Raw genomic sequence first — 26,463 nt, 5'->3', positions numbered from 1 at the left:
ATTTCTTAGGCTTAATTTGGATCTCTCTTCTTGCTTGGAGCTTGTTGCAGGAATAGGAATACTGCGAATAGATACAAATGAACCAATAAACTCATTATTTAGAAATCCTTTGGCTCTTCCAAATGAATAGTCCACATACATGGTAGGTGTGTTGTTGTGTTAAAGAATAAAGAAAACTTAGGTTGTTTAAATTTGAAGCATCTTTTATTGAAAAGCACTGTAACTGATCCATGGGCTTAGTTTTGTTGAATTAGTGTATTTTGCCTGGTAAACTTCCCTTATTTTACATTCTGTGGAAAAGTAAATCCAATGTTTCTTAGCTATGCTCACTCTTATTCAAGGATAGTGTTCCAGGAGGGTAAATAGGAAGGTCATCTGGTCATACTTAAGTGTCATTTTACCTTGTCCTTTACCCTGGGATATGATTACTCTTAACTTGCTGATTGCTGTGATCTCAAGTATTCAATCTTTCACCAGTCCAAGCTCCAAGTATGTCTGCAGTGCCTGCGGCCCTGATATTTCCTCATCTTTCCTCACAGGACAGCTGGTCAGTCATGACTCCCAAAGAACCATTTGCAATCTGGTTACAGGGTGCTTTGGAAAGACTCTGTGCCAAAGGCAATGTGAAGCCAGTGGGGTGGCAGTATTTTCCTTGTTGGGTAAAGGAGATAATGACTATAGTATAAGCTCATAGCATAGGGTCTGGCACATTTTAAGTGCTCAGTAAATATGTTTTTATTCTGTTTCATAATCGTGCTTCTAGGTTTGTAGCTCTCAGGCAATCAGCAGGCAGGCCTGTATATTTTGTTAAGACCTGGGAAAGATCCTCCAGAGTATTTGATTTAGTGTAGAATTTTAGTACAGTGGCTCTTCTGTTGCTTAACTTAAGAAAAGGAAGCTAACATGTTCTGTGACTTTAGTATCCCTAAGTTGGGGATTAGCAATTAGGGGCTTAATTTGTACTGAAGACTTTGATATCTAGAAATAATTCAGGCTCCTTCTCAAAATGTGGGAGTATGTGTGAATTGTGAGAAATGGAGTCTTTCTTTTGAAAGTTATGTTCTGTTTTAGGATGAACAAACAGTAGGAGTCTAAAATGCTAGGTCCAAATGCAGCTGTTTAAAGTTAAAGGGCTCAACATTTTTGGTTACAAATGGTGGTTTAAAATTTTTCTGTTATTTATATATTTCTTTAACAAAAAAATAATTGATGTCGGGTAATTGGGCAAACTACATTATTGTCTTTTGAATTTCCTCTGCTTCTATAATTTGAGTAATATAACAGTTTTTTTTATTTTATACTTCATATTTCTAGTGTTAAATGTTACTATGGTCTTTGTTAAAGGTGTATTCAAGTTTAGTTAATAAAGATTTTTTTAAATATCAAAGAAGACTTTTTTCCCAAAAAAATGCCACAATTAAATGCCACAATTTAGAAACAATGCAGAATTTATATTTCAAGGATATTTTATAAGATCCTGTATTTAAAAAGTTGTCTGTACCATCACTTTTTTATAATTTATAATTTTGGAATATTTAAAAAATGCTTTTGTTACCATAAAGTCATGAATGATGTAAGGTTTTATACACACACACACACTCACACACACACACACACACACATACACACATATAACCACAACTCTGCTTTAGAACTTCTAACCAAAGCAATTATTCCAGAAAAATAAAACAGGAAGATAACAGAATTCACCTTACTTGTAAATGATGTGATTGACTACTTAAAAAAGAGGTCAAGAAAGTGAAAATAGTTTATTAAAGTTAAATAAAAGGGTCTATGTTTAATCCCAGCAAGAATCAAATAAATGCAAATTAAACAAAAATGAGCTTTGTTTTTATTTTCAGATGGGCACTACTAATAGAATGAGTGAATATTGAGTCCTTATTGTGTGTCAGGTGTTGTAGTAACTCATTTAATCCTTAAAAATAACCCTTTATGTAGGTATAATGATACAATCTCTGTTTCACAGAAATCTGCAGAAACATTGAGTAACTTTCCAGAGGTCATAGAGCTAGTCCATGGCAAAGCTAGGATTTGAACCCAGCTATAGAATTCTACTTCTGGAACCCATTCCCTTACTCACTGAGCTGCCTACAAAGGTTTACAACATTCAGTGTTGGTGCACGTATTGGGAAGAAAATAGCCATCTCACCTGCATTGCAGGTGTGAGGAACGTTTATTGAGCATTCTTTTGAAAAGGCATTCTGGTAGCACTCTTCAACACCTTAGGATCCAAAAATTCTACTTTTAAGAATATATCATAAGGAAATAATCAGTTGAGTGTGCATTAATGAGTGTGAGAGGGTGTGTTTAAAACATGGTTTATAGCAATAAGGGAAACGACCATCTCGAGGGAGTTGTTTTGGAACATCATATGATAGAATGTTATATTGCTATTAAAAAGGATGATATAGTGCTATGTTTATTAATATGAATGTCCACATTATAATTTGCATGAAAAGAGCAGGTTACAAAATTGCTTGTACTCTGTTGTATGATCTCATCTTATCTATACGTTTAAATAGCTATACATGTATTTATAGACCAAAATGCAGTGGGCTGGCATCTCTGGGTGCTGGCATTTTGGATGATATTTATCTTCTTCTTTATCTTTTGTCATCCTTTTTGAAATTTTATAGTGGGCATGTGTTATTGTTATAATTGGAAAAAAGTCCTAAAAAGTATTTCTTTCCCTTATTCCCTCAACTCTTATTTTTTTGTGATAAAATTAGGTTGGCAGGTTTTTCTTTGGTGTCATGCTTTCTGAATGTGAGGCAGTATTTTATGTGAGCTTTTCATGAAGTTCCATATCAGCTTTTTTTTTTAATTTTTATTTTTTAAACATCTTTATTGGAGTATAACTGCTTTACAATGTTGTGTTAGTTTCTGCTGTAAAGAGGGAGGGGATATGGAGATATATGTATACATATAGCTGATTCACTTTGCTATACAATTTTGTTTTTGTAGTTTCAACTTCCACGGTTTATTCCTTACCCTAAAGCTGCTCCAGTGGTCTAGATGTGCTGTCATTAGGTGGGGCTAATGAGCTCTGGATGTGCTCTAAACTGAAGAGCCCACCTAGTTGACTTGAGCTTCCAGATTTAAACATGACTTTTCCATAACATAATTTATACAAAGATAGAACTCTGTTAAAATAACTAACTACAAGCTATCACTGAACATTAAAACAGATGATATCTTAAAGCGGCATTTAAAGTCAATAAATATCATTAATAATCAGAAATCTTTTGTCAGTCAAAATTTTTCTTTCATGATCATATATGCAGATCCTGATTAGAATGTTCTTTTCTTCTTAAATCTTACTTTGATGTAAAAACATCTCAAAGATTGTGTTCCACTGCATACCCCACACTGGGTTTGGACTCGGCTGGTAGTGCTGTGCTTTGGGGCAGTTTATTTTTTACTTAGACTTTGGGTATATGTACTTAAAACTAATTTAGTTGGCTGTACTCTTTCAAAGGCTTCTTTCGAAGTAATTCACTGGCCAAGAGATTTTAGCATCACCCCAGCTGGATACCCTACAATTTTATGATGTAATAGAAAAAAGAATTCATAACTAGTTTCTTGCAGAGGGTCTAAAACCCTTTGTGATTAGGTGTTTTCAATCATGAGAGTCTCTTTTCTTAAAGAGGAACGGAGCCTACCCTCTCCTCTCTTGTGTGAGTGGATTCATTTGTTTACATGGTTTCTGTAGGCCGAAGGAATACGTATAAAGGTCTTGCTGACTTCCCTAAGCATGCTGCTTAGAGTAAAACTAATTACTGTTAAAAGCAAATTTAGCAGAAAATAAGCTCATTTTCATTGGATGACACAATTTCATCATGGATTCTCACTGGTCTTTGTGTATGGGGCTTAGTTTTGTATTCATATTTCCCGTCCTGGAATTGATTTACTGAAATCATAGGATTACCTCATTGGATTGTGGCCCCACTGGTAAGCCCTGCTCTGAAAATATACCAGGATGTGTTTATTGGCCCATGTTTTTTCCTTAGAGCTTTGGGGTCATCATTCATTTGGTCATACATAGACACGAATTGTTTTCTGAGGAAGATCTTGCCCAGAAATGATCTCTCCAACAATCTCCATGCAGGAGAGGAATTCCCTGGTGATGCAGTGGTTAAGAATCCACTTGCCAATGCAGGGGACACGAATTCGAGCCCTGGTCCAGGAAGATCCCACATGCCGCAGAGCAACGAAGCCCATGCACCACAACTACTGAGCCTGCACTCTAGAGCCTGTGAGCCACAACTACAGAGCCTGCGTGCTGCAACTACTGAAGGCTGTGTCCCTAGAGCCTGAGCTCCGCAACAAGAGAAGCCACCGCAATGAGAAGCCTGTGCACCGCAACGAAGATGATCCCCCACTTGTCGCAACTAGAGAAAGCCCTTGCACAGCAGCGAAGACCCAATGCAGCCAAAAATAAATAAATAAATTAATTAATTAATTAATTAACTTAAAAATCTCCATGCGGGAGAGGAGTGGCCTTTTATGCAGGTACACGTACTGGTCAGCTTCCTTCACGTTCGCAAAAGGATGAGATCCTTCCCAGTGGTTTTGCCCTTAGTCACTTGTGTCAAATATTCAAGGTCAGATTTCTGTTAGTGGACTTTTACCTTGAACTTCCTGTTGCCAAATTCTTAAGAGAAACTTATTTATGAGAAGTTATATTTGCAAAGAATTGTTTAAAAAATAAGAAGTCCAGCCATTGCTTAAAGATCTAACATTTAAGTCTAAATTTGACCCTTGAGTTAAGCAGGAGTGTAGCAGCACTGTTCCAGTAGAAATATAATGTGTGCCACACATTCATTTTTTAGTAGCCACATTGAAAAAGGTACAAAGAGCGGGTGAGGTTAATTTTAATAATCTATTTTATTTAACCCAATATATCTAAAACTTTATCATTTTAATGTGTAATCAATATAAAACTTGAGATATTTCCCTTTTTTGGTACTAAGTCTTTAAAATCTGGTGTATTTTATACTTATAGCATATCTCAGTTTGGACCAGCCACATTTCAGATGCCCAGTAGCCACATGTGGCTGATAGCTTGTAGTGGACGGCGCATTGTAGACCACTATAGAGCTATGTACAAATGTGCCCGCATTGGCACTATTTGTATTAAGCCAATAAGATGTCAAAAAAAAGGTAATACAATTAAAAATGTCATACTTGATGTAGATATAAGAATACAGGTTAATACTTCCTATATCATAAAGACTAATAAGCAGAAATTTCTTATTTTACTTAAAGTCATATAATTTTACTTAAAGTCAGGGCTTATCACCAGGAAACCATTTGTGTTTATCTTATAGACATGTGGATTAGGCCTGTGATCCTTGTGAGTCTTTGGTTGGGATGCTAGGAAGTTAAGAGACAAATCAGTGGCCTATTTCTAGTATCTGAGCAGTGCTGAATGGCTAGAATTCTGGGCATAAGCTTGACCCCTGGCTTGCTTTGCCTGGCTTTTCTTCACTGACTTCTTTCAGCTTGTTGCGTGTCATACTGCAATATGCCATGAAAAATTCTTTTGGAATAAGAATGGGGATGAATAAAGAAGATTTTGTGTTATTTAAGTTTTTATTGTTTAAGTAATTGTCGCTATAAATTTGATGGGAAATAGATTTACATTTTATTTTATTTATTTATTTATTTTTTATTTTTTCGATACGCGGGCCTCTCACTGTTGTGGCCTCTCCCGTTGGGGAGCACAGGCTCCGGACGCGCAGGCTCAGCGGCCATGGCTCACGGGCCCAGCCGCTCCGCGGCATGTGGGATCTTCCCAGACCGGGGCACGAACCCGTGTCTCCTGCATCGGCAGGCGGATTCTCAACCACTGCGCCACCAGGGAAGCCCAGATTTACATTTTAGAAAGACCAAAGTCTCTCAGTCGAATTTGGTTCTTTTAAAATTAATAAAATAAATATTAAAATATTTAATATTTAAATATTTAATAATATAATATAATATAATAAACTTGGATATACTTGGGAGAGAGTATCTAAGTTATTATTTGGTCTAACTTGGGACTCTATAGGGATTAGCTGGTGATTTCTTACATCAGTAAGCTTTCAAATTTCAGCATTCATCAACATCAACTGGGGAACATGTTTACAATCTGATGCCTGGGCTGTGTCCCATGGGTGGGTTAGGATCAGTAGATTTGGGTTGGGGTCTAGAATATGGTAGTTTAACATATCCTGTGGTTGTCATAGTCCTGGTAGCTACTTCTCCCATCTTCTTTCTTCCGCACTAATCCCCCAGAAAAAAATGCTCCCCGTACTTAATCCCCAGTCTTTTCCTTTTGGTTCCCCCCTCACCAGCCCCAGCTTTATTGAGACATAATCGACATACAACACTGTATAAGTTCAAGGTGTACAACATGTTGATTTGGTACATTTATATATTGCAAAATGATTACTGTCATAGTTAGCTAACACTTCCATCATGTGATATAATTACCATTTCTTTTTTGTGGTGATAACATTTAAGATCTACTCTCTTACCAAGTTTCAAGTATGTAATACAGTGTTACTAACCATAATCACTATGCTGTACATTAGATTTCCAGAAATGCTTGTTTTATGTTGTAGCTGGAAATTTGTATATACATCTCCCCTCCCACCACCACATCATCTTCTTGTCTCTCTTTCCCTGCCCCTCTCTGGCAAAGCACAGTGTTTTATAGGTCAACTCAGATTCTTTGGATTTTTCCTTTTTTTCCCTCCCTGCTTCCCCCATTACCTCGGTTTTGTAACTAAACAGTGGGACGTGTCCAGTGTATTATCTAGGATTCTTTAAGTCTGTGACAGAAACCCATCCCAACTTGCCTAACCCAAAAGAGAAAAGTGTCAGGAGAGACTAGGGATGGGCCTTGTGTCAGACACGCTGGATTGAGGCGAGAGCCATACACAGCTGTCTCTCTGGTTCTCAGCCTGGCTGACCAGCAAGGTCTCCTTACTTCCAGAAGGCAGGCAGGAGAACACTTTACTCTTCGAGGAAGAGAGGGAGAGAGGAGAAGTGCCAATACTTGTGATTCAAAATCTCTTCTTTATCCCAGTTACTCGTGTGTCATGACAGAAGGACTGACCATGGCAGAGAGTGGTTTTTTGGTTTACGCTGGGATCTTTCTTTTAAAAAAAGAATTGGATTAACAAAGTAATGGATAAGTGCATAGTGTTTTGAGATATTTCCCTCAATTACAACCAGTTATAATTGATTTACATTTTTAACAAGATTTTAATTTGTTTGAAACGATTAAGGCCATGATATTTTAAAAAATTTAATAGTGTAGTATTCTAAGCAAAAGTAAATATTTATAAACTGAATGGATTTCCTTCTTTGAATAGATTTTAATCTATTAATTAAAATGCAGCTTCTTGTAGTATATTGAATATGGAGAAGAAATCCAAGTTCTTTTTAAAATTAACTAATTAATTCATTTTTGGCTGCTTTGGGTCTTCGCTGCTGAGTACGGGCTACCTCTAGTTGCAGCGAGCAGGGGCTACTCTTTGTTGCAGTGCGCAGTTCTCTCATTGCAGTGGTTTATCTTGCCGCGGAGCACAGGCTCTAGGCGCGTGGGCTTCAGTAGTTGTGGCGTGCGGGCTCAGTAGTTGTGTCTCACGGGCTCTAGAGCACGGGCTCAGTAGTTGTGGCACACGGGCTTAGCTGCTCTGCGGCATGTGGGATCTTCCTGGACCAGGGCTCGAACCTGTGTCCCCTGCATTGGCGGGTGGATTCTTAACCACTGCGCCACCAGGGAAGTCCCTCCAATTTCTATAAATTTAATAAGTTAAAATAATTTGACTCATTGAATCTAAAGAATTTTTTCAGCATCTTTAGAAAGAAATTGGTAATTTTACCTAAAATAGAACTTTATCTGATATATAACCCAATTAAAATGGTTCTATCATTATTTTGTAAGAATTGTCTCTTCTGCAGAAATCATTCCACCAACTTCAACCTGTTTCATTCCATGTTTTCTCCACTTCCAGTGAATTGTTTCCATGTCACTGTTGCTGCACTAGACATCTTGGTGAAACTAGTGGGAAGGGAGGAAGGTGGAGAAGACCAAGTTGCTTTGTTAGGGACTTATGACATGTCATTCTGAAGTCGGCTGGAGAGCTGTTAGGGTCCCTGAGGATTAGTTGTAGGCATCGGTGCATTTGGGCAGGAGGAAGCTGGTAGTTTAGACAGGCAAGCTTCCCAGAGTTGACATCACAAATTTCCTCCCTCCTCTCAGTATCTTTAGGCTAAGAGGCCAACACTGTCTTCTTTTTAACACATACTCAAATGTCATGAAATCCAGCCCCAGTATTGACGTGGGAGGCAGAACTTTACTTCTCTGCTTACTGCAGCCAGTTCTGTGTACAAACTTTCATGTGCTTGCTCAAGGAACCCTCCTACTACATCTTCATCATCCTTTTCAAAAATGGGTGGTTGAGAGGCGAGGGGCAAAAAGGATGTGATTGTTATGAGTCCTATTCTGGAATGGCCCCCATCGGCAAAGCTGCTCCTCGGGGCCTCTTTATTGTGCCTTCACATTACAAAGTTGTCAGAGTCCGTGGAGGCTGTTTTGAGAGAGGGAACTTGCTGCTTCTCAACAATATTGTGGGTTTATAAAGTTGACTTATAATAGATCTGTGGCTCATAACAAATAAAGAAATAATGACTTTCTATGTCTGCAAAGCTTACAGTAGGTGGACCAAAAGTGAGAGTGAGAAGGCAGGGAGGAAGCATGGCAGGTCAGCTCAGGAGCTCGGATTTGGCAGCAGGAGGCTGCTCGGCACCTGCGTGGAAGGCACTGATTTTAAATCCTGTAAACAGATGATTTCACCCGCCCCCTACCACACAGTTTTGTGGGTAGCTGTAGGTACCCCATGATGTGGGCTTGGCATAGTTGTCACAAGGAACGGTGACAAATGGGAAGAGAAGCAGGCTTTAAAGACCTAAGTGTGGGCCTCAGCTGTGCCGCCCACTAGTGAGATACCATGGGGTGAGTGTGAGGGCAGGGCATAGACAAGAGATGCCAGAAAATCAGGCTTCTTAAAGCACATCCATTTACACTGGGAAGCCGGATTTCATAGTGATCAGGGGAAAAAAGAGTTGGATCTCAACAAACAAAAGCTCAAATTATGGAAATCAGTCTAATCTTGTTTGTAATCACAAATACGGCCTCATTATTAGAGTGAAAAAAGAACAGAGGAAGAGTTGACATTTTTAGAGGGTTGGGGGGGGGTAATCTTTTCAAAAAATTGTATAATAGCGTAATATGATATTTGTCTTTCTACCCCAGTCTTGAAAGTCATATTACAAAAGCTGTGCCAGGCCACTGTCAGCCTTCCCGTGTGACAGTCTTTTTAATCCTGTGACATTCAAATTGCACTTAATATTTTTCCTCCTTCAGTTTGTCAACTATTCTAACTTTGCCAGACCCTTTATTAATCATTGGTTTAGCATGTGGTTCAAGTAGTTCTTCAAACTCACTTTCATTGACTTTTATGAAATCCTGAGTCTTTTATTAGTTCATGCATTTTCTCTTTGCATCAGTTTATTGTTGGAACATCTGAAATTTAGTGAGTGACTGACTAAAAGAGATGTGAGTAGTAGTGATCAACTCTGTCATTGCATGGGAAGAATGGTTGAATGAAGACTCATATAAAAAGTCTTCAGTTCATTGTTTTGTGTATTCTTTTTTTTTTTTTTTGCGGTACGCGGGCCCCTCACTGTTGCGGCCCCTCCCATTGCGGAGCACAGGCTCCGGACGCGCAGGCCCAGCGGCCATGGCTCACGGGCTCAGTCGCTCCGCGGCACGTGGGATCCTCCCGGACCAGGGCACGAACCCGCGCCCCCTGCATCGGCAGGCGGACTCCCAACCACTGCGCCACCGGGGAAGCCCATGTTTTGTGTATTCTTTGCTTTCTTCAGTTCCTTAATAGAGTGCAGCTGGATAAAGAATACCTAGGTCAAAAGGATTATTTTCTTTGTCAGAAAATTTTGTAAACTATGTGTGCTATGAAAATGTAGGCAGTCCATTGGGGAAAGGTTTCAAAACGTTTTTTATCCTAATACTTGAATCAAGATTAAACTTGGTATCAATAAGCAGGGTCATGATACTGAATAGAACTGTTTGCTTATCCACGTGCTGCATATTGATATGCATTTAACTTTTTGGTTCTTCCAGGTCATTCTATATACTATGGAAATCTCGGGTATTGGTGATTTATTAATTACTATTTTATTTTTTAATTGAAGTATAGATGACTTAAAATAGTTGCAGGTGTGTAACATAGTGCTTCAATATTTTTATAGATTATACTCCATTTAGAGTTATTACAATATAATGGCTGTATTTCCCTGTGCTGTACAGTATATCCTTGTAGCTTATTTATTTTATACATAGTAGTTTGTATCTCTGAATCCCCTACCGCTGTCTTGCCCCTTCCCCCTCCCTCACTCCACTGATAACAACTAGTTTGTTCTCTATATGTTTCTGTTTTGAGTCTGTTTCTGTTTTGTTATAATCATTCATTTGTTTCATTTTTTAGATTCCACCTATAAGTGATATCATACAGTGTTTGTCTTTTTCTGTCTGACTTATTTCACTAAGCATAATACCATCAAGGTTCATCCATGTTATTGCAAATGGCAAAATTTCATTCTTTTTATGGCTGAGTAATATTCCATATACATACACACACACACACACATGCACACATATATATGTATATACAACACACATATTTATGTATATATATCACATTTCCTTTATCCATTCATCTGTTGTTGGACACTTAGATTGCTTCCATATCTTGGCTATTGTAAATAATGTTGGTGTGAACATTGGGGTGCATGTATCTTTTTGAAGTAGTGTTTTCTTTTTCTTTGGATATGTACTCAGCAGTGGAATTGCTGGATCATATGGTAGTTCTGTTTTTAGTTTTTTGAGGAACCTCCATACTATTTTCCATAGTGGGTGCACTGATTTGCATTCCCACCGACAGTGTACAAGGGTTCCGTTTTCTTCACACTCTTGCCAACATTTGTTATTTGTGGTGTTTTTGGTGATAGCTGTTCTGACAGGTGTGAGGTGATATCTCATTGTGGTTTTGATTTGTGTTTCCCTGATGAGTAGCAGTATTGAGCATCTTTTCATGTGCCTCTGTATGTCTTATTTGGAAAATGTCTATTCAGGTCTTCTGCCTGAAGAGCTTCTCTGGTGGAAGAAACAGCAGATGCAAAGGCTGGTAGTGTGGCTGGTGCCTTCGAGAAGCAGCAGTAGGACTAGGGTCACATGAGCATGGGTGGCCGTAGTGGTAGATGAGGTCAGAGAGCACCAGAGACCAGATTACATGGGGCCTTACAGACTATCGTAAGGGTTTTGCCTTTCACTCTGACTGAAATGGGGGCCACAGTAGGGTCTGGGGTAGAGACCAACATGTTCTGACTTAAATTTGAAGAGAATCACTCTGGTTGCTAAGTTGAGAATAGACAGTAAGAAATCAAGGATGGAAGCAGGGATGTAGGTGATTATTTATTCAGATGACATATGACAGTGGCTTGGATCAGAGTGAAGGTAGTGGAAGCTAATTACTGTCTTTCCTTACTTTTTTTTTCTATTTTCCTTACTTTTTTTTTTTTTTTTTTTTGTGGTTTGCAGGCCTCTCTCTGCTGTGGCCTGTCCCGTTGCGGAGCACAGGCTCCGGACGTGCAGGCTCAGCGGCCATGGCTCACAGGCCCAGCCGCTCCGCGGCATGTGGGATCTTTCCAGACCGGGGCATGAACCCGTGTCCCCTGCATCGGCAGGCGGACTCCCAACCACTGCGCCACCAGGGAAGCCCTTCCTTACTTTTTAATCACATTCTTTCTTTGGCCTAAAATTCATGCCGTATTTCAAAGGCGTCCTTGTATCTTTCAAGGTCCAGCTCAGTTTTTCTCATTAGGCTTTTCTTAAACACTCCAGCCCCTGCTGATCATTCCTGGCAGTGAGCTCTTTGCACTTAAGGTGTAAGTGACTTTTGCACTTACACCTTATAGTATAGAAGGCAATTGTTCTCTATTTCTTTCTTGCAGGTTGATTTATATTTCTTTCTCTATGATAACAAGGGACTTGTGCTTTTCAGCACAAAGTAGGTACTTTACTCAGAAAATCTTTTTGGATGGCTAATGCGGCTAATTCTAAAGAAAATGCAACATGTATTCATACTGTTGATTTAGTCCTTTTACATTGTTATTTTCTGATTAGTAGGAGTCAACCCCATCCATTCATTTATTTGAAAAATATTTACCAAAAACTTACTATTTTATGGAGAATATAACATATAAGAAAAACAGTAATTTTCTCAAAGAATTTTATAATCTGGCAGGAGAAGACATGAATCTTTATAATTAGACTATAAAGCATTGTGAATTACATGTGATATGAATGACATCAAAAAGGCCACTGGAATTCAATCATGGGAATGTTGCCTCTGGCTGGCTGTTCTTCAAGAGGAGAGTGGTCGTTAGACCTTGAAGGTGGAGTAGGTGCAGGAAGTAGGGAGGATGGCATGAGCAATGCTGGGCGTGCTAAGCATTTTCATGGGGAGCAGATAGATTACCTTCTATTGAGAAAGTTTGTATAGAACTTTGGGTTTGTTTAAGGAAGTATAAAGAAATACACTGAAAAACTACCCTGACTGCCAGAACTACCATGCACATCCATGCCATCTCCACCTTTCACCTGGACTATGCAACTGCCTGCTAACTTCAGGTCTCAACTTAATCAATTTATGTCACTACCTGTGAGAGGCCTGCCTACTCCCCCTGCCTAAACCAGGTTCCACCCCTGCCCCTTTGTTCACTACCATTGTGGCCCTTTAATTATGTATTTTACTTGATTGGGAGCGTTGTCATTGAAAAAGTGCTATAGGGAGACAGTAGATGGGTTGTCTGGGGGAAAACACAAGGATCAGAGAGGCCTTTTAAGAAGTGATGGCCTGGGACTTCCCTGGTGGTCCAGTGGTTAAGACTCCATGCTCCCAGTGCACAGGGTCTGGGTTCGATCCCTGGTCAGGGAACTAGATCCCACATGCTGGAACTAAAAGATCCTGCATGCTGCAACTTAAAAAAAAAAAAAGATCCCGCACGCTGCAACTAAAGATCCCTTAGGCTGCAACAAAGATCCCGTGTGCCACAGATAAGACCCGGCGCAGCCAAATAAATTAAATAAATAATAGTAAAGAAGTGATGGCCTAGATATGATATGACGTGGGTTTGACTTAGTGCCGTTGTGCCAACGGGAATGGAAAAGAGGGGAGTGTTCTGTGGGGTATATAGTACATGCCACAATTAGTAGTGTTTGTAGTTATAACCTCTGGTGTTTTATGGGATAAGCAATTGTATGTCAATACAGTTAGTCATCTTTTTTAGCAGCTTTTGACAATCCACAGCTAGAAGCTTATGCGGTTTGCTTTGCAAGAAAGACTTTTCCACACAGATGTGCTCCAACCACCTCAAAGTAATGCAGAGTTCTTAAATATCTGAATTCCATTTACCAACAATTGGTAATTTTCTGCAGCTTTAGCGGAAGTTAATGTCTTGGGATGTGTTCCACACAAAAGAAAAAAGACATCTTTTCCCCTAAGGCTGTACAGGGAGTAAAAGTTGAATATCTTTCAAAAGAGATGACTCTAGAATGAATCAATTCTACTTCTCCTGCACAAACCATCACTATTTGTTTCTAGGCAAGGAAACCACCAAGAGTGCTCGATATAAAAGAGTTTTTTGTTTCTTTTTATCAATCCTTGGACAGATCATGGAACTTCATGTGTATTTACTGAAAAATATGTCGGAATTTTAAACAGGTATTGAAAATATACAAAGTTTTGATTTCCATATCTGGCATAATGTTTAAAAATGATTCTTGAAATGGTTTTGCTGTTCTTAATTTAATAGCATTTTAAAAGTGTAGATCAGTTTTTTAAAAATTGGTATCTATGCCAATGAATATCGTTCCAGTGAGGGCCCATTACATTCTCTCCTTGACTGTTGAGATAAAGATGTTGTCTTGATTCTTCCTGCACTCTCTATCCTAAGTTCTTCTCTAATTACATGTGTAAGGGTCTGCCATTTTTTCTTTTTCCTTTATTTTTGTCCATCATTCATTTCTTCTTCTTCTAGTAACAACTCACTTGCTTCTTTTGAGGACTCACTTGTCCCCCACTGCCTTCAGTTTTGGTCTAGATGCCTTTTCTTCTCCAAGGGCATGCCCAGTGAGCTTTGCAGAACCATCCTGTCAGCAGCATGAACTTCTGTCTCACTGCACCTTCACTTCTGAGTACTGTTATTTTTCAGAGTTGGTATTTTAGTGCATAGAAAATTATATCTAATTTTTGTTTTAATTTTTAACATATAATTATTAGTGATTTAAATTTTTCCTTTTGTGAATTATCTATTCACATCTGCAATAGAGAAGTTTAATTAAGTAATTGAATTAAAAGCCTTATCACGTTTAAAGAATTCAGAAGAGTTAAACCACATCTTAATTATTTTCTCATATTTGTCTGGCTGCATATTCAGTCAAATATGATTCAAGCTAATCAACAGCTTGAAAGCTTTGTTGGACTCAGTCTTTAAAATTAACAACGTTTGGAACTTAAAATTCTTTCTATTTGTGTCCATCCCTTTTCCAAATTTACAGGTGGGCTACTATTATGTTGTGGATCATAACATATCATTTGAGAAAATTGTGGGGAGAAGAGCCTTTTCCTAAAGGGCAGCAAGCTGGAGGGAAAATTGCATTTTCTGATACTTTTCCACCTGGAAAGAGGAAGTGAGGGGCATCTTCAGTCACTGCAGGCTCTCTGTTGAATGCCCTGAAATCATTTATTGGTATGTCGAATAGGAGGGATTTTTCTGATCTTAATCATTTTCCTAGCACACTCTTGCCGAGTAAGCTAAGCATTGGGTTATGATTATGTATGATAAACAGTGAGTAATGAGTATGCTTTCTCTTAGCAAGAAGGCACAGTGAAAAGCCACTGGGAAGGGGTCTTAGTTGAGAATTTGGTGATAACTTTATTCATCTCAGGTGACATCTGGCTTGTGGGGTCTGATGGCTCGCTGCTTTCTCTTCCCAGAGGTCTCACATCTCTGCTTATTGCAGACATATTATGTTTTCTTTAGTGTCTCTAGACATAAATATAATCCTGCCTTTGTTTTCCTCATTTATATAGTAAAACACAAATGGAGTTTGAAGTACAGTGTAGTTGAACAGGTGTGTGCATGTGTGTGTATGCATGTAGTGGTTTTTTTTGGAATTTGAAGGGTTAAACAAGAATGTTAGTGATTATTATTGGTTTTATTTTTCAATGTCCAATCTAGGAAATTAAAATATGAGGGTGCATTTCCAGTCTGTACAGATCCTTTCATAATGAATGTTTTCAGTACTTGCCCTTCAGGTGAGGTTTCACCTCCAGATTCCTTAGCAAAAATACTTTAAATAAAAACACTTGTTTAATGTATTTGTCATCTGCTTCTGTCTGTATCTTCTAAACAAAATCTGCTGCTTTTGGAAATGAAATTGTATACTAAAGCATTTTGCAATTTGCTTAGTAATTATATCTCTCTTGACCTCTGGAGGAAAAGTGATTTTGTTTTTGGTTGTCATTTAAGCAGATGTCTGTTACCTGAGAGAGCAGGTTAGTACTGACCTAATCATAATTAGAAGTGGGAGGGTTTTTTTTTTTTTTTAAAGGAGTGCTACATCGTGTTAAATTGTGTCCTTTGGGATTGGGACATATAGCCTCAGCAGAGGCTCACAGTGGGTGGATTGTCTAAGGAACTTTAAAGGACTAGCTTTCTTTTTAATAAATTTGGTATTAATCAGTTTCCCTTACCACCAGCTTTGTCTACTAAAGCTTTTCAGAAGAACATAGATACTATTCTGAAGAAAATTTGCCTTTCTTATTGCAGAAGGCATAGATAAGAAACCAGGACACCAGGGAAGAATTCTTAGATATCAGTAAAAAATGTGAAGCAGTCGTTCCTTGTTGGAGTAGCCCTCATTTTCCCATGTGAGAACATTGCATTTAATAAGGTAGTTATAAACTCAAATTTTAGCTGAAGATAGAGTGGCTTGATTGTGAAAGTTTTTATGCAACTTTGCAAATTCATTTTTGCATGGGGTTTGATCTTATTTATTACGGAAACATGAACTCTTAAAAAATACATTACTTTTATTGCAAGGGAAAAAATTAAGTTTTCCAAAGCAAGTTTGGAAATAGTCTCTCATTGTAATCTCAGCGTTCTGCTTTTACTTCTTTTCCATTGATCTAAATTATGTAAAGTAAAACATCTGAGTGAGGTTTTTCAACACTGAGTTGAGCCTTTTAGAGATACATTGGCATAGTCAATTTTAACTAATACATTCTAAGCCTATTAGTAAGCAGACACTTGCATTTGAGTATTTGTTTTATCCCTGGCCTCATAATAACCAGCGGTTGGGGCCCACCTTCATGAGAGTCTTTGGGATATAGTTAACTTGGATACACTGCATTTATTTTAAACTCACCCAAAGTCGTATTGATTTTCTCAGCCTTATTAATGTTTCTGGGATTCTGTTGTCACGTAGATTGAAAATCCAGAATTGAGTCTTAATTTCTTCCTCACTTTTATCCGCTGTATTCAATATGCCACCAAGTCTTTGGGTTCTTTCTCTGAAATATTCCTGATTGATATACTTCCTTCCTGCGTTACTAAATCCGCTCTTCAGCACTCAGTGCCGGATGTTTTAACTAATCAGTTAGCTTCTAACTGGCTCCCCCACCTCTGTTTTCTCCTCTTACAATCAGCCCCACCTGAGCTTTCAGATTAAGTTTCCCATGCTTACATTTCATATTTTGACTCTTCTGCTCAAGAGCCTGGAATGGCTCCCTGCTCGTTGGTGAGGTTCCAAGTGAATTACTTCACATTCTGTGCCCATGTTTCTTCTAATCTTCTCTTCTCTCTCTAGTCTCACATCTCACTACATGCAGTGACTGGCTTGTGAGTGGTAGGCTCTAAAAGTTCCTTTAAAGTGGGGTGGTTTGGAAGTTGGAATTAATTTTTTTTTAATGTGGAAACAATTCTTTAAGAGCTGTGGATGAGTTCCTAAGCTATAACTCAAAGGCCTGTGTATCCTAATGTAGCTGATTTCTGGGCTCTGGGAGCCAGGAGCCATGTTGAATAGGAAGGTAGGGGAGCATGAATTATTTTCCCTTTCTGTCCCAAGTATGGGGTCATCCAACACTAGGCAGAGTTCACAGTGAGTTTTCATGTGTAAAGATGGTCTTTAGCATTTGATTTCTAACTGTCTTCTAAGTCTTAGTTCCTCTCCCCAGACTCTTAGGCCTGGAGAGCTACCCCAGGCATTAATTAATTCAGAACTATATTATTTGTTTATTAAAATAACAGTAATTACTTTAAAAAATAACAAAATAACTTTCACTTATGATTTTCCTAATCCTTGCAAATGGTCTTGCATGTTACGTTAAAGTTACCTCCATTTAATAGCTGAATATATTGAGACAGGGTGAAGTTTAGGTATATGCAGTTATGTAGGTAAACACAGAAGACTTACAAGTAACCTGTACATATTTGTAAATCACTTAGAAAGAGTAAGTGCCATGTGAGTGTTTGCTAAAGAAATATACAGATAACCTGATCACTTCCCCACTTCATCTCTTTCCCCCTGTTCTAGTAAGCTCCACTGGGGTACTGTTCCTGCTTTTGAAGACTGTATAGTTTCAAGGTTGAAGAAAAGAAGCTAAAAGATACAAAAAGAGTTTCTGGGACTTGTTACCCTCCCCATCCTCAAATCTATCCCCAGAAAATTCTCTACCCCAGACTGGGTGTCTTCATATAACAAGTAGAGATTTGGCTCAGAAAGCATCTTCATGAAAAAGACAAATATTATATGATATCACTTATATGTGGAATCTGAGAAATAGTACAAACGGACTTATTTACAAAACAGAAACAGACTTACAGACATAGAAAACAAATTTATGGTTACCCAAGGGGAAGGAGGTGGAGGGATAAATTGGGAGTATGGGATTAACAGATGAATACTACCATATATAAAATAAACAACAATGATTTACTGTATAGTACAGGGAACTATATTCAATATCTTGTAACAAACTATAATGGAAAAAAAGCATCTTCATGCTAAAATACATGGAAAGAACCCTTGGGAAGGATTAAGGAATTCTTGGTTATTTACACATTATTGTCAGCTAGTTAATGATGTTTTCGTCTTAGCTACATTGAGGGCCTTTCTGGTGGGATAAAGTTGAAAAGGAAGCAGATTGTCTTGGAAGCACTCCCGTGGTTTAGATCTGTACTGTCCAGACCAGGAGCCACCTGCCACATGAAGCTCTCAAGCTCTTGAGATGTGGTTAGTTTGAAGTGAAATGTGCTTTAAGTATAAAATATGTGTTGGCTTTAAACAGCTTAGTACAAAAAAAAAAAAGAATGCAAAATATCTCATTAATAATTATTTATATTAACATTGCAATAATAGTTCGGATATATTGAGTTAAGTGAAATATGTTATGATTAAAATGTTCACATTTTCAAATGTTTTTTAATGTGGCTCCTAGAAAGTTTAAAATTACGTAAGTGGGTTGCATCCTATTTCTATTGGGCAGTGCTGGTTTAGACTAATCCTCTTCCTGTCCTGTGTATTCCAGCTTTTGTTCCTCCTCAGTCATCTTGCTCCATCATGTATCTCCTCTCTTTCCTACATCTTAAGCCTCTCCTCTTCACTGGCTCTTTCTCTCAATTTTCATTTATTCATTCATTCAACAGCTATTTTCTGAGCTTTTAGTGACTATGCTAGTACTATAAACATGCAAAAGTCTCTCTCAGGCTGAGAAACAACGAGCAAACACACCAAACCCTGTCTCAGTACACATCACCCTCTACCACGTGCTCTCCTTCCCTTTATAATCCAGCCTTTTGAAGAAGAGTCTGTACTCTTTACCTCCATTTACCTTCCCAGCCTCCTTCCTCAAACCTCAACAAGTCTGGCTTTTACCACGCCATGGAAAAGGTTTTCCTAAGGCCAAGGATGTCCTCCTAGTTTTCAGATGCTATGGTAACTTTTCAGTCGTCAGTTGCAACATTTGAGGCTCTCCCTCAGAATCTCTTCTTGACTTTCAAGACATGTTTCTCTCCCTCTCCCTTCCTTTCTCCCCTCCCAACCTTCTCCCCGCCTTCCCTTCTCTCTCTCTCTCTCTCTCTCTCTCTCTCTGTCTCTCTCTCTCATGTCTGTGCATTTCTCTCTCTCCTATTTTACCTTGATTTTTACCCTTGTCACTTAGCAGCTCTGCGACCTTGGGTGTGTTTAACCTCATGGGGCATCAGTATGTTTTGAGTCAGGTCTGGGCTCACCATATGTCTTCAGTGGCAGCATTGAGACCCACCTCTCTCCCTGGGCTTCTGCTTGGTACCTTTGGAGGATTCCCATAATTTTCCCAGGGTTCTGCAGAGCCTCTGTTTTCTATTTTGTTTCTTCCCTCTCATATTCTCATCCTTGGTTGCTTCTCCATATCCGTCCTTCCAATTAGAATGCATTCATTTCTTCATATATTTCTTCTTTTCCTGTAATCCTTTAAGACTTACCTCCAATATATAACCACTTCCAAAGTGTTTTTATCTCCTTCAGCTAACCTTTTGCCTCACAGATCCTCAGTTTTCTCACCTGAAAACAGAGATGATGGCATCTCTCACATTTAATTCATAATATTCTGGGTTTCACTTGAGATGATAGAAGTGAAAATGCTTTGAAAAATGTAAAACACTTTATAAATACTATATTACTATCACTTCCTGATGCCTCATGAGTGTTTATTATCTCCATCACATACTTGTGGGGACAAATTGTACATATACGTGAAGTGTCATAAGTACAGGATTGAATTCTTTCATATGTGTATTTGTCATTTCCCCCCAGAGTCAAAGTTCCTATAGAGTAAATTACATGCCTTAGGGAAAGAAAAGAGACTTTGAAAGAAAACCTTACTCTTTTTTCTGTTTAGTATACTTTGTAGCTTTATGCCAAAGGTGCACTAATAGATGCTCCATATGTTTTTTTTTGCAGGGTTCAGTTAAATTAGCAAATTTGCACATTTCTGTCTTATGTTTTGACCTGTCTGTTGCCTGTCTCCCTTTCACAAGGGAGGTGCTCAATAAAATTTTGTTGAATGCATGCATGAATGAACCCAATAATGGCGAGAAAGTCAAATTCCAACCCTTATCCCTGGCTAGAGGACCAGAGAATGGCCCTTGTCAGGCCCCTGTTATGGCATTAAGGCTTGGGCTTCAGGGCCACTCTTCCTCAGTGCCTACCAGGCTCGCTCTTTTTTTTTCCTTTCTGTTTTTGGGATTGTGCTTTGAATAATGGCAGATACTGATAGCCTACTCTCCCAGTAAGTGGGGGGATCAAGGGGATTAAAACCAGTTCTACTTTATATAATTAAAGTAGAATGTAGTCACATAATAATATTAATAGCTAAACATGATTGAGCACTTATTATATGCCAGGCACTGTTCTAAATGCTGTACCTATACTGATTCATTTAGTTCTCTCCAAAATTCTATGAACCAGGTGTTATTATGTCCCTACTTTACAGATGGGAAGATGAAGGCACACAGAGTTAAAATAAATTGTCCAAGATCACAGAGCAACTTAATAGTAGAAATATGACTGAAACCCAGAAATCAGACTTTGGAGCTTATTCTCTTATCCACTGTGTTTACCCATCTCTCTGATTAAATAGAGGTCACTAAAAAATAAAACAGTTTTGGTGTACATCCCTGTTTTTCCCCTTTTTTCTAGAGCAGAGTAATTTTCAGTTGTTCTTTTGCTGTGGCTTAAAGCTGTAAAGATTCTGGCCTGTTTCTTTCTTTCAGGGAAGTAGCTTAGTTATGTCCAGCCTGCATTTTCTATTTGACTACAACATGTTAAGAGTTAATTATTTACAGTGCTTCCTGAAGCTGATGTGGTGCTGGGCTCACTCTGGGTTTATAGACAAAGAACGGCCTGTCGAAATCCACTAAAATGAAAATTTCATGAAACCCTGAGATTAGAGGTTGACCTGAATTTTTGACTTCATGGATTTGAGGTTGTTTAACAGTTATGGGTTATATGATGTCAGAGTTACCATATACCACATAAGGAAGCAAGTGCTAAATTTATGAAGAGGAGTATTAAGTTTCTCTGTTCATTTTATTTCTGTCCTTTTTACACAGGACATCTTGCCCACCAATCCCAGTGATTTTTTAATTCAAGGGATAGTGCTAAAAATATGAGATCAACTTTATGACAGAAATTAATTGAATAGATACATTTGCAAGTACTATGACCTTAACAATGGTAGAATGTCCCCTTCACCCAAGTGTTTGTGAAATGGACGAGGGGATGGGAGAAATTAGGGAACCCTCCTCTTTTCTTACCTCCGACTTGGTATCCAAGATTATTAGTTATAACGTAAATATTCAGCCCAAGATTAGTTTTTTTTTTCATGAAAGTTCATGCTGACATTCTAGGACACTTGCAGGAGTGGCCTTTTGAAAAGATGTAGTATATTAAAGAGGCCAGCACATACTAGCAATGCAGAGTAAATGTTAAATCCATAAACCTATTAGTGAATGATGTAGTCCTGAAAGAGGTAGTGAGAGGAGAGCCAGATTCATTCTGTGTAGAGGCTGTGGGGTCTGGGTGAGGGAGTGTGAATCCATGGACAGACAGGAAAGGCACTGGCAGATGGAACCTCAGGTGTGCTAGAGTAAAGTACAGAGGTCTTAGAAAGAATCTCTGTCAGAGTCTGACAATGGAGAAGAAAATGGATATCTTAGGACTAGACTCAAAGTGAACCAACAGGGGACTGGATCTAAGTTTGAACAGGAAAAGCTTTGTTCCTTTAGATGGAGGCCAAGTGGGAGCCAAAGGAAATAGCTTACTATGGGTCTAGATGGTAGAAATAGGTTTGGCAAAGGGCAGGCCCAGCAAAGGGACTCAAGGTGTAAGTCATGAGTATCTAGGAGATAGTAAGGAGTATCTCCTAGGAGCTTAAGGAGTATCTAGCAGAAGGATGCTCACTGTTCAGTGATCTTTTCATACAACATTTATTGTCACCTACTGTGTACCAGGCTCTGTTGGAAACACAGGGAATAAAATAGTGAACAAAACAGATGCATTTGTGAAGCTTACATTCTTTTGTTTGTTTGTTTCAGCTTTATTGAGGTATAATTGATACTATTGTGAGATATTTAAAGTTTATATTGTGGTGATTTGATGTAACATATACGTTGTGCAGGGATTTCCACCATCTAGTTAATGAACACATCTATCACCTCACTGTTTTTTTTGATGAGAACATTTAAATTCTACTCTCTTAGCAAATTTCAATGATATAATATGGTGTTATCAACTGTAGTCATTTATGTTTTACATTAGTTCCTCAGACCTTATTCATCTGAAAATTTAGAGTTTGTAGCCTTTCACCAACCTTCCCATTCCTCCCCCCATCCCGCAGCTCCTGGCAACCACTCTTCTACTCTCTGTTTCTAAGAGTTTGACTTTCTTCTTAGATTCCACATATAAGTGAGATAATACAGTATGTGTCTTTCTCTGACTTATTTCACTTAGCATGATGCTTCAGTGTTCATCTGTGTTGTTGCAAAGAGCAGCATTTCCTGCATTCTCGTGGCTGGAAAATACTCCATCGTATGTATATGTATTGCATCTTCTTTATCCATTTATTCATTGATGGACACTTAGGTTGTTTACATATTTTGGCTATTGTGAATAAGGCGGCAATGAACATGGGAGTGTAGATACCTCTTTGATATCCTGTTTTCATTTCTTTTGGATATATACCCAGAAGTGGAATTGCTGTATCATATGGTGGTTGGTTCTATTTTTAGTTTTTTAAGGAACCTCCATACTGTTTTCCATAGTGGCTGTACCGATTGACATTCCCATCAACAGTGCAGGAGGGTTTCCTTTTCTCCACATCCTTGTCAACATTTGTTATCTGTTTTCTTTTCGATAAAAACCATTCTGACAGGTGTGAGGCAATACCTCATTGTGGTTTTGATTTGCATTTCCCCGATGATTAGCGATGTTGAGCATTTTTTCATGTGCCTGCTGGTCATCTGTATGTTTTGTTTGGGAAAATGTCTGTTTAGGTCTTCTGCCCATATTTTAATTGGGTTGTTTGGTTTTTTTGATACTGAGTTGTATGAGCTGTTTATATATTTTGGATATTAACCCCTTATCAGTCATATCATTTACAAATATATTCTTCCATTCAGTAGGTTGTCTTTTTGTTTCGTCAGTGATTTCCTTTACTGTGCAAAAGCTTTTAAGTTTAGTTAGATCCCATTTGTTTATTTTTGCTTTTGTTTCCTTTGCCTTAGGAGACAGAACCAAAAAAATATTGCTACGATTTATGTCAAAGAATTTTTGGTCTGTGTTTTCTTCTCGGAGCTTTATTTCAAGTTTTTAAGCCGTTATCAGTTGATTTTTGTGTATGGTGTAAACAGTGGTCCAGTTTCATTCTTTTGCACATGGTTGCCCAATTTTTCCAATCACCTTTTATCGAAGAGTGTTCTTTCCCCAAGCTTACATTCTTGTGGGGGAAAGTACACAGTAACCAAATAAATAAGTACGTGGTACTATGTGGTGGTACATCAGATCAGAGTAATTGCTTTTGAGAAAAGTAAAGCCAGGAAGGAGGGATGGGAAATGCTTGGCTGTTGCAGTTTTAAATAGGATGGCCAACTCTATTTAAGTGAGGAGGTAACATTTGAGCAAGCTCCTGTAAAAGGGTTTAGTGAGTTTCATTCCTATGGGAAGGAAATAGAACTTGTCCTCAGTAGTATATTTCAACTCTGTTGAACAAGTCTCAAAATATTCTGTCTTGCTATTTTAAAATTTAATTGCATCAGCAAACGAATATGTGAAGGAGAGGAGGATGCCATTTCTGAAGGAGAAAGAATAGCCGTAAAAGGGATGGTAGGGAAGTCCCCTTCTTAATTGCTCTGAGGAAGCTGTGCCCAGTGAAATTGAGGGCCACAGGTGTTTGATGGCCTTTGCCATCTTGTGACCTCAGTCTATAGAAGTTGTTTCTGACAATCATCAGTTGGCAGTAGAATAATAGGTTTTATTTTGACAGCAGAAAATAATTGCATGGTTAGGCTTTAACAAACGCTCATAAAGTCTTTTTATCTGGGAAGCTTAAACTTAATTCCTTGCATTGTAGCACTAATGCTTTGTGCTTGTTTGTCTCTCACAGCTTTGTAGAAAGCCAACCTCAGAGAGGCAGACGGGATGGCTAGCTCAGCCCGGGAGCACCTGCTTTTTGTGAGGCGTCGAAATCCCCAGATGCGGTACACACTGAGTCCAGAAAACCTCCAGAGCCTGGCCGCCCAGAGCTCCATGCCCGAGAATATGACTCTACAGCGGGCCAACAGCGACACAGATCTGGTGACTTCTGAGAGCCGCTCCAGCCTGACTGCCAGCATGTATGAGTACACGCTGGGGCAAGCCCAGAACCTCATCATCTTCTGGGACATTAAAGAGGAGGTGGACCCCAGTGATTGGATTGGACTTTATCACATAGGTGAGTCAAATGAACTGGACTTGCTTGTGACTTGAGCATACATTTCACTCTGACATTTTACTATTCTGTGTTTTCTCCTGGGAAGAAATTCACACACATAATTTAAAGCAGCCAGATCCTAGAAACTTTTTCTTCTTCTTTGGGGCAGGGGGCAGTCAACAATTATAAATACCTTTTGCTGATATGAATACTGTGGTTATATCTCTAGCTTAATTAAATGTCAGAACCTGCAGTATTTTCTTTTTAAAACTCACTTTACCCTTGATCAATAACCGCATTTTGGAAAGAGGTGGCTATTAACATTTACTAGTATTTTTAAACCGATGAAAAGGATGTTTAGATTTAGATAACTGATATGAAAAAATGTGCTGTTTCAGAAGGTTGAATTACATTAAGAACAACTTGTAGTCTAGAGTATCTTTTTAATTCAAAATTCCTTGATGTGTCCTAGATCAATTAGGTAAAGAAAGTGTCATATTCTCCTAACAAATGACTTAGAAATAGGTTACTATTGGTTTTAATAAAAGTGTCCTAGCTCTGTTTAGCTGATTTGCATCTGTTATTCATAGGTGAGTGCATGATGAATAGCACATCCCGGAAAATATAAGTATCTACTTTAATTGAAAGCAAAAATCAAAACCTACTAACCAATCATAAAGAAAATCTAAATCAACTCTGATAATAAAATCTAACATTCCCCAAAGCTGGAGAACATTTTCACTGAATGAAGAGAATTCTTTTAAAAATTTAACAACAACAGATATTTTATCAGAAATACATTGTTGCTTTCAGTGTATGCTATAAGTCAGGTGACTTTCTTTCTTTCTTTCTTTTTTTTTTTTTTTAGTGACTAGATTGGTTGCCGGGGGAAGACTGGTTTATGCAGTGCTTCTCTGCCAGGGGCGATTTTGCCCACTTCCTCTAGAGCAGCGGTTCCCAACCTTTTTGGCACCAGGGACCGGTTTCGTGGAAGACAAGTTTTCCATGGATGGGGGTGAGGGTGTGGTGTGGGGGGGTGTTGGGGGAGTGGATCCAGCAGTAATACGAGCTATTGGGGGGATGGTTCAGGCTGTAATGCAAACGATGGGAAGCGGCAGATGAAGCTTCGCTCGCTTGCCCACTGGTCACCTTCTGCTCTGTGGCCCGGTTCCTAACAGGCCGTGGCCCAGCTCTGGTCCATGGTGCGGGGGTTGGAGACCCTTGCTCTATGGGACATTGGGCAATGTCTGGTGACATTTTTGGTTGGCACAAGTGGGTAGGGGAATGGGAGGTCAGTGATGCTGCTAAATATCCTGCAATGCACAGGACAGCCTCTCCCAGCAAAGAATTATCTATCCCCACATGTCAGCAATGCCACCGTTGAGAAAGCAACAACGTCTTTCTGATAAAATATCTGTTGTTGCTGAAATTTTATTAAAGTGTTAAACCCATTGTGCTTTATGTTTCTCTGGACAGAGAATTTTATATTGACTAAAATAAAATTGATTTGTATTTACTTATGTAATTTTTAATGTTTAATCATGCTAGGTAGTGAGAAATAGAAACAAAAAAATTCAGTGCATTTTTATCTTTCTATTTCCTCTTATCACAAAAAGAGGGAGGATAAGTCTTCAGAGTTCATTATTTTCCTCAGGTGTGTTTAAATGTACATTCAAAGTGAGGAAGATTCATGATTTTAAAATTACATTTTTATATCTGATCTCTATTATGATCACAAAAGAATCTTACAATTTTGATGTGACTTTAGAAGTAACTCTTGGTTTTGGTGTAATTT

The 26,463-nt window shown here is 38.5% G+C and overlaps 1 protein-coding gene across 4 annotated transcripts in view; it reads left to right on the top strand.

Annotated features, from left to right (window-relative positions):
• The window catches only part of HECW2 (HECT, C2 and WW domain containing E3 ubiquitin protein ligase 2), a 408,801-nt gene that overhangs the window by 140,052 nt on the left and 242,286 nt on the right, over positions 1-26,463 (top strand). For 2 of the 4 annotated variants that reach the window (XM_059051743.2, XM_067026482.1), the window contains exon 2: positions 24,363-24,689. In XM_059051743.2, coding sequence (XP_058907726.1) covers positions 24,398-24,689 — 292 coding nt within the window. In that variant the 5' untranslated portion in view covers positions 24,363-24,397. Of the gene's footprint in view, positions 1-4,512; positions 4,534-24,230; positions 24,260-24,362; positions 24,690-26,463 lie in introns of those variants that run through there. The other 2 variants (XM_067026483.1, XM_067026484.1) reach the window with 2 other exon arrangements.

Source organism: Kogia breviceps, chromosome 2 (assembly GCF_026419965.1).
Source record: "Kogia breviceps isolate mKogBre1 chromosome 2, mKogBre1 haplotype 1, whole genome shotgun sequence".
In the NCBI taxonomy this organism is placed as follows: Eukaryota; Metazoa; Chordata; class Mammalia; order Artiodactyla; family Physeteridae; genus Kogia; species Kogia breviceps.
This window is presented reverse-complemented; position numbering and strand designations above follow the sequence as displayed.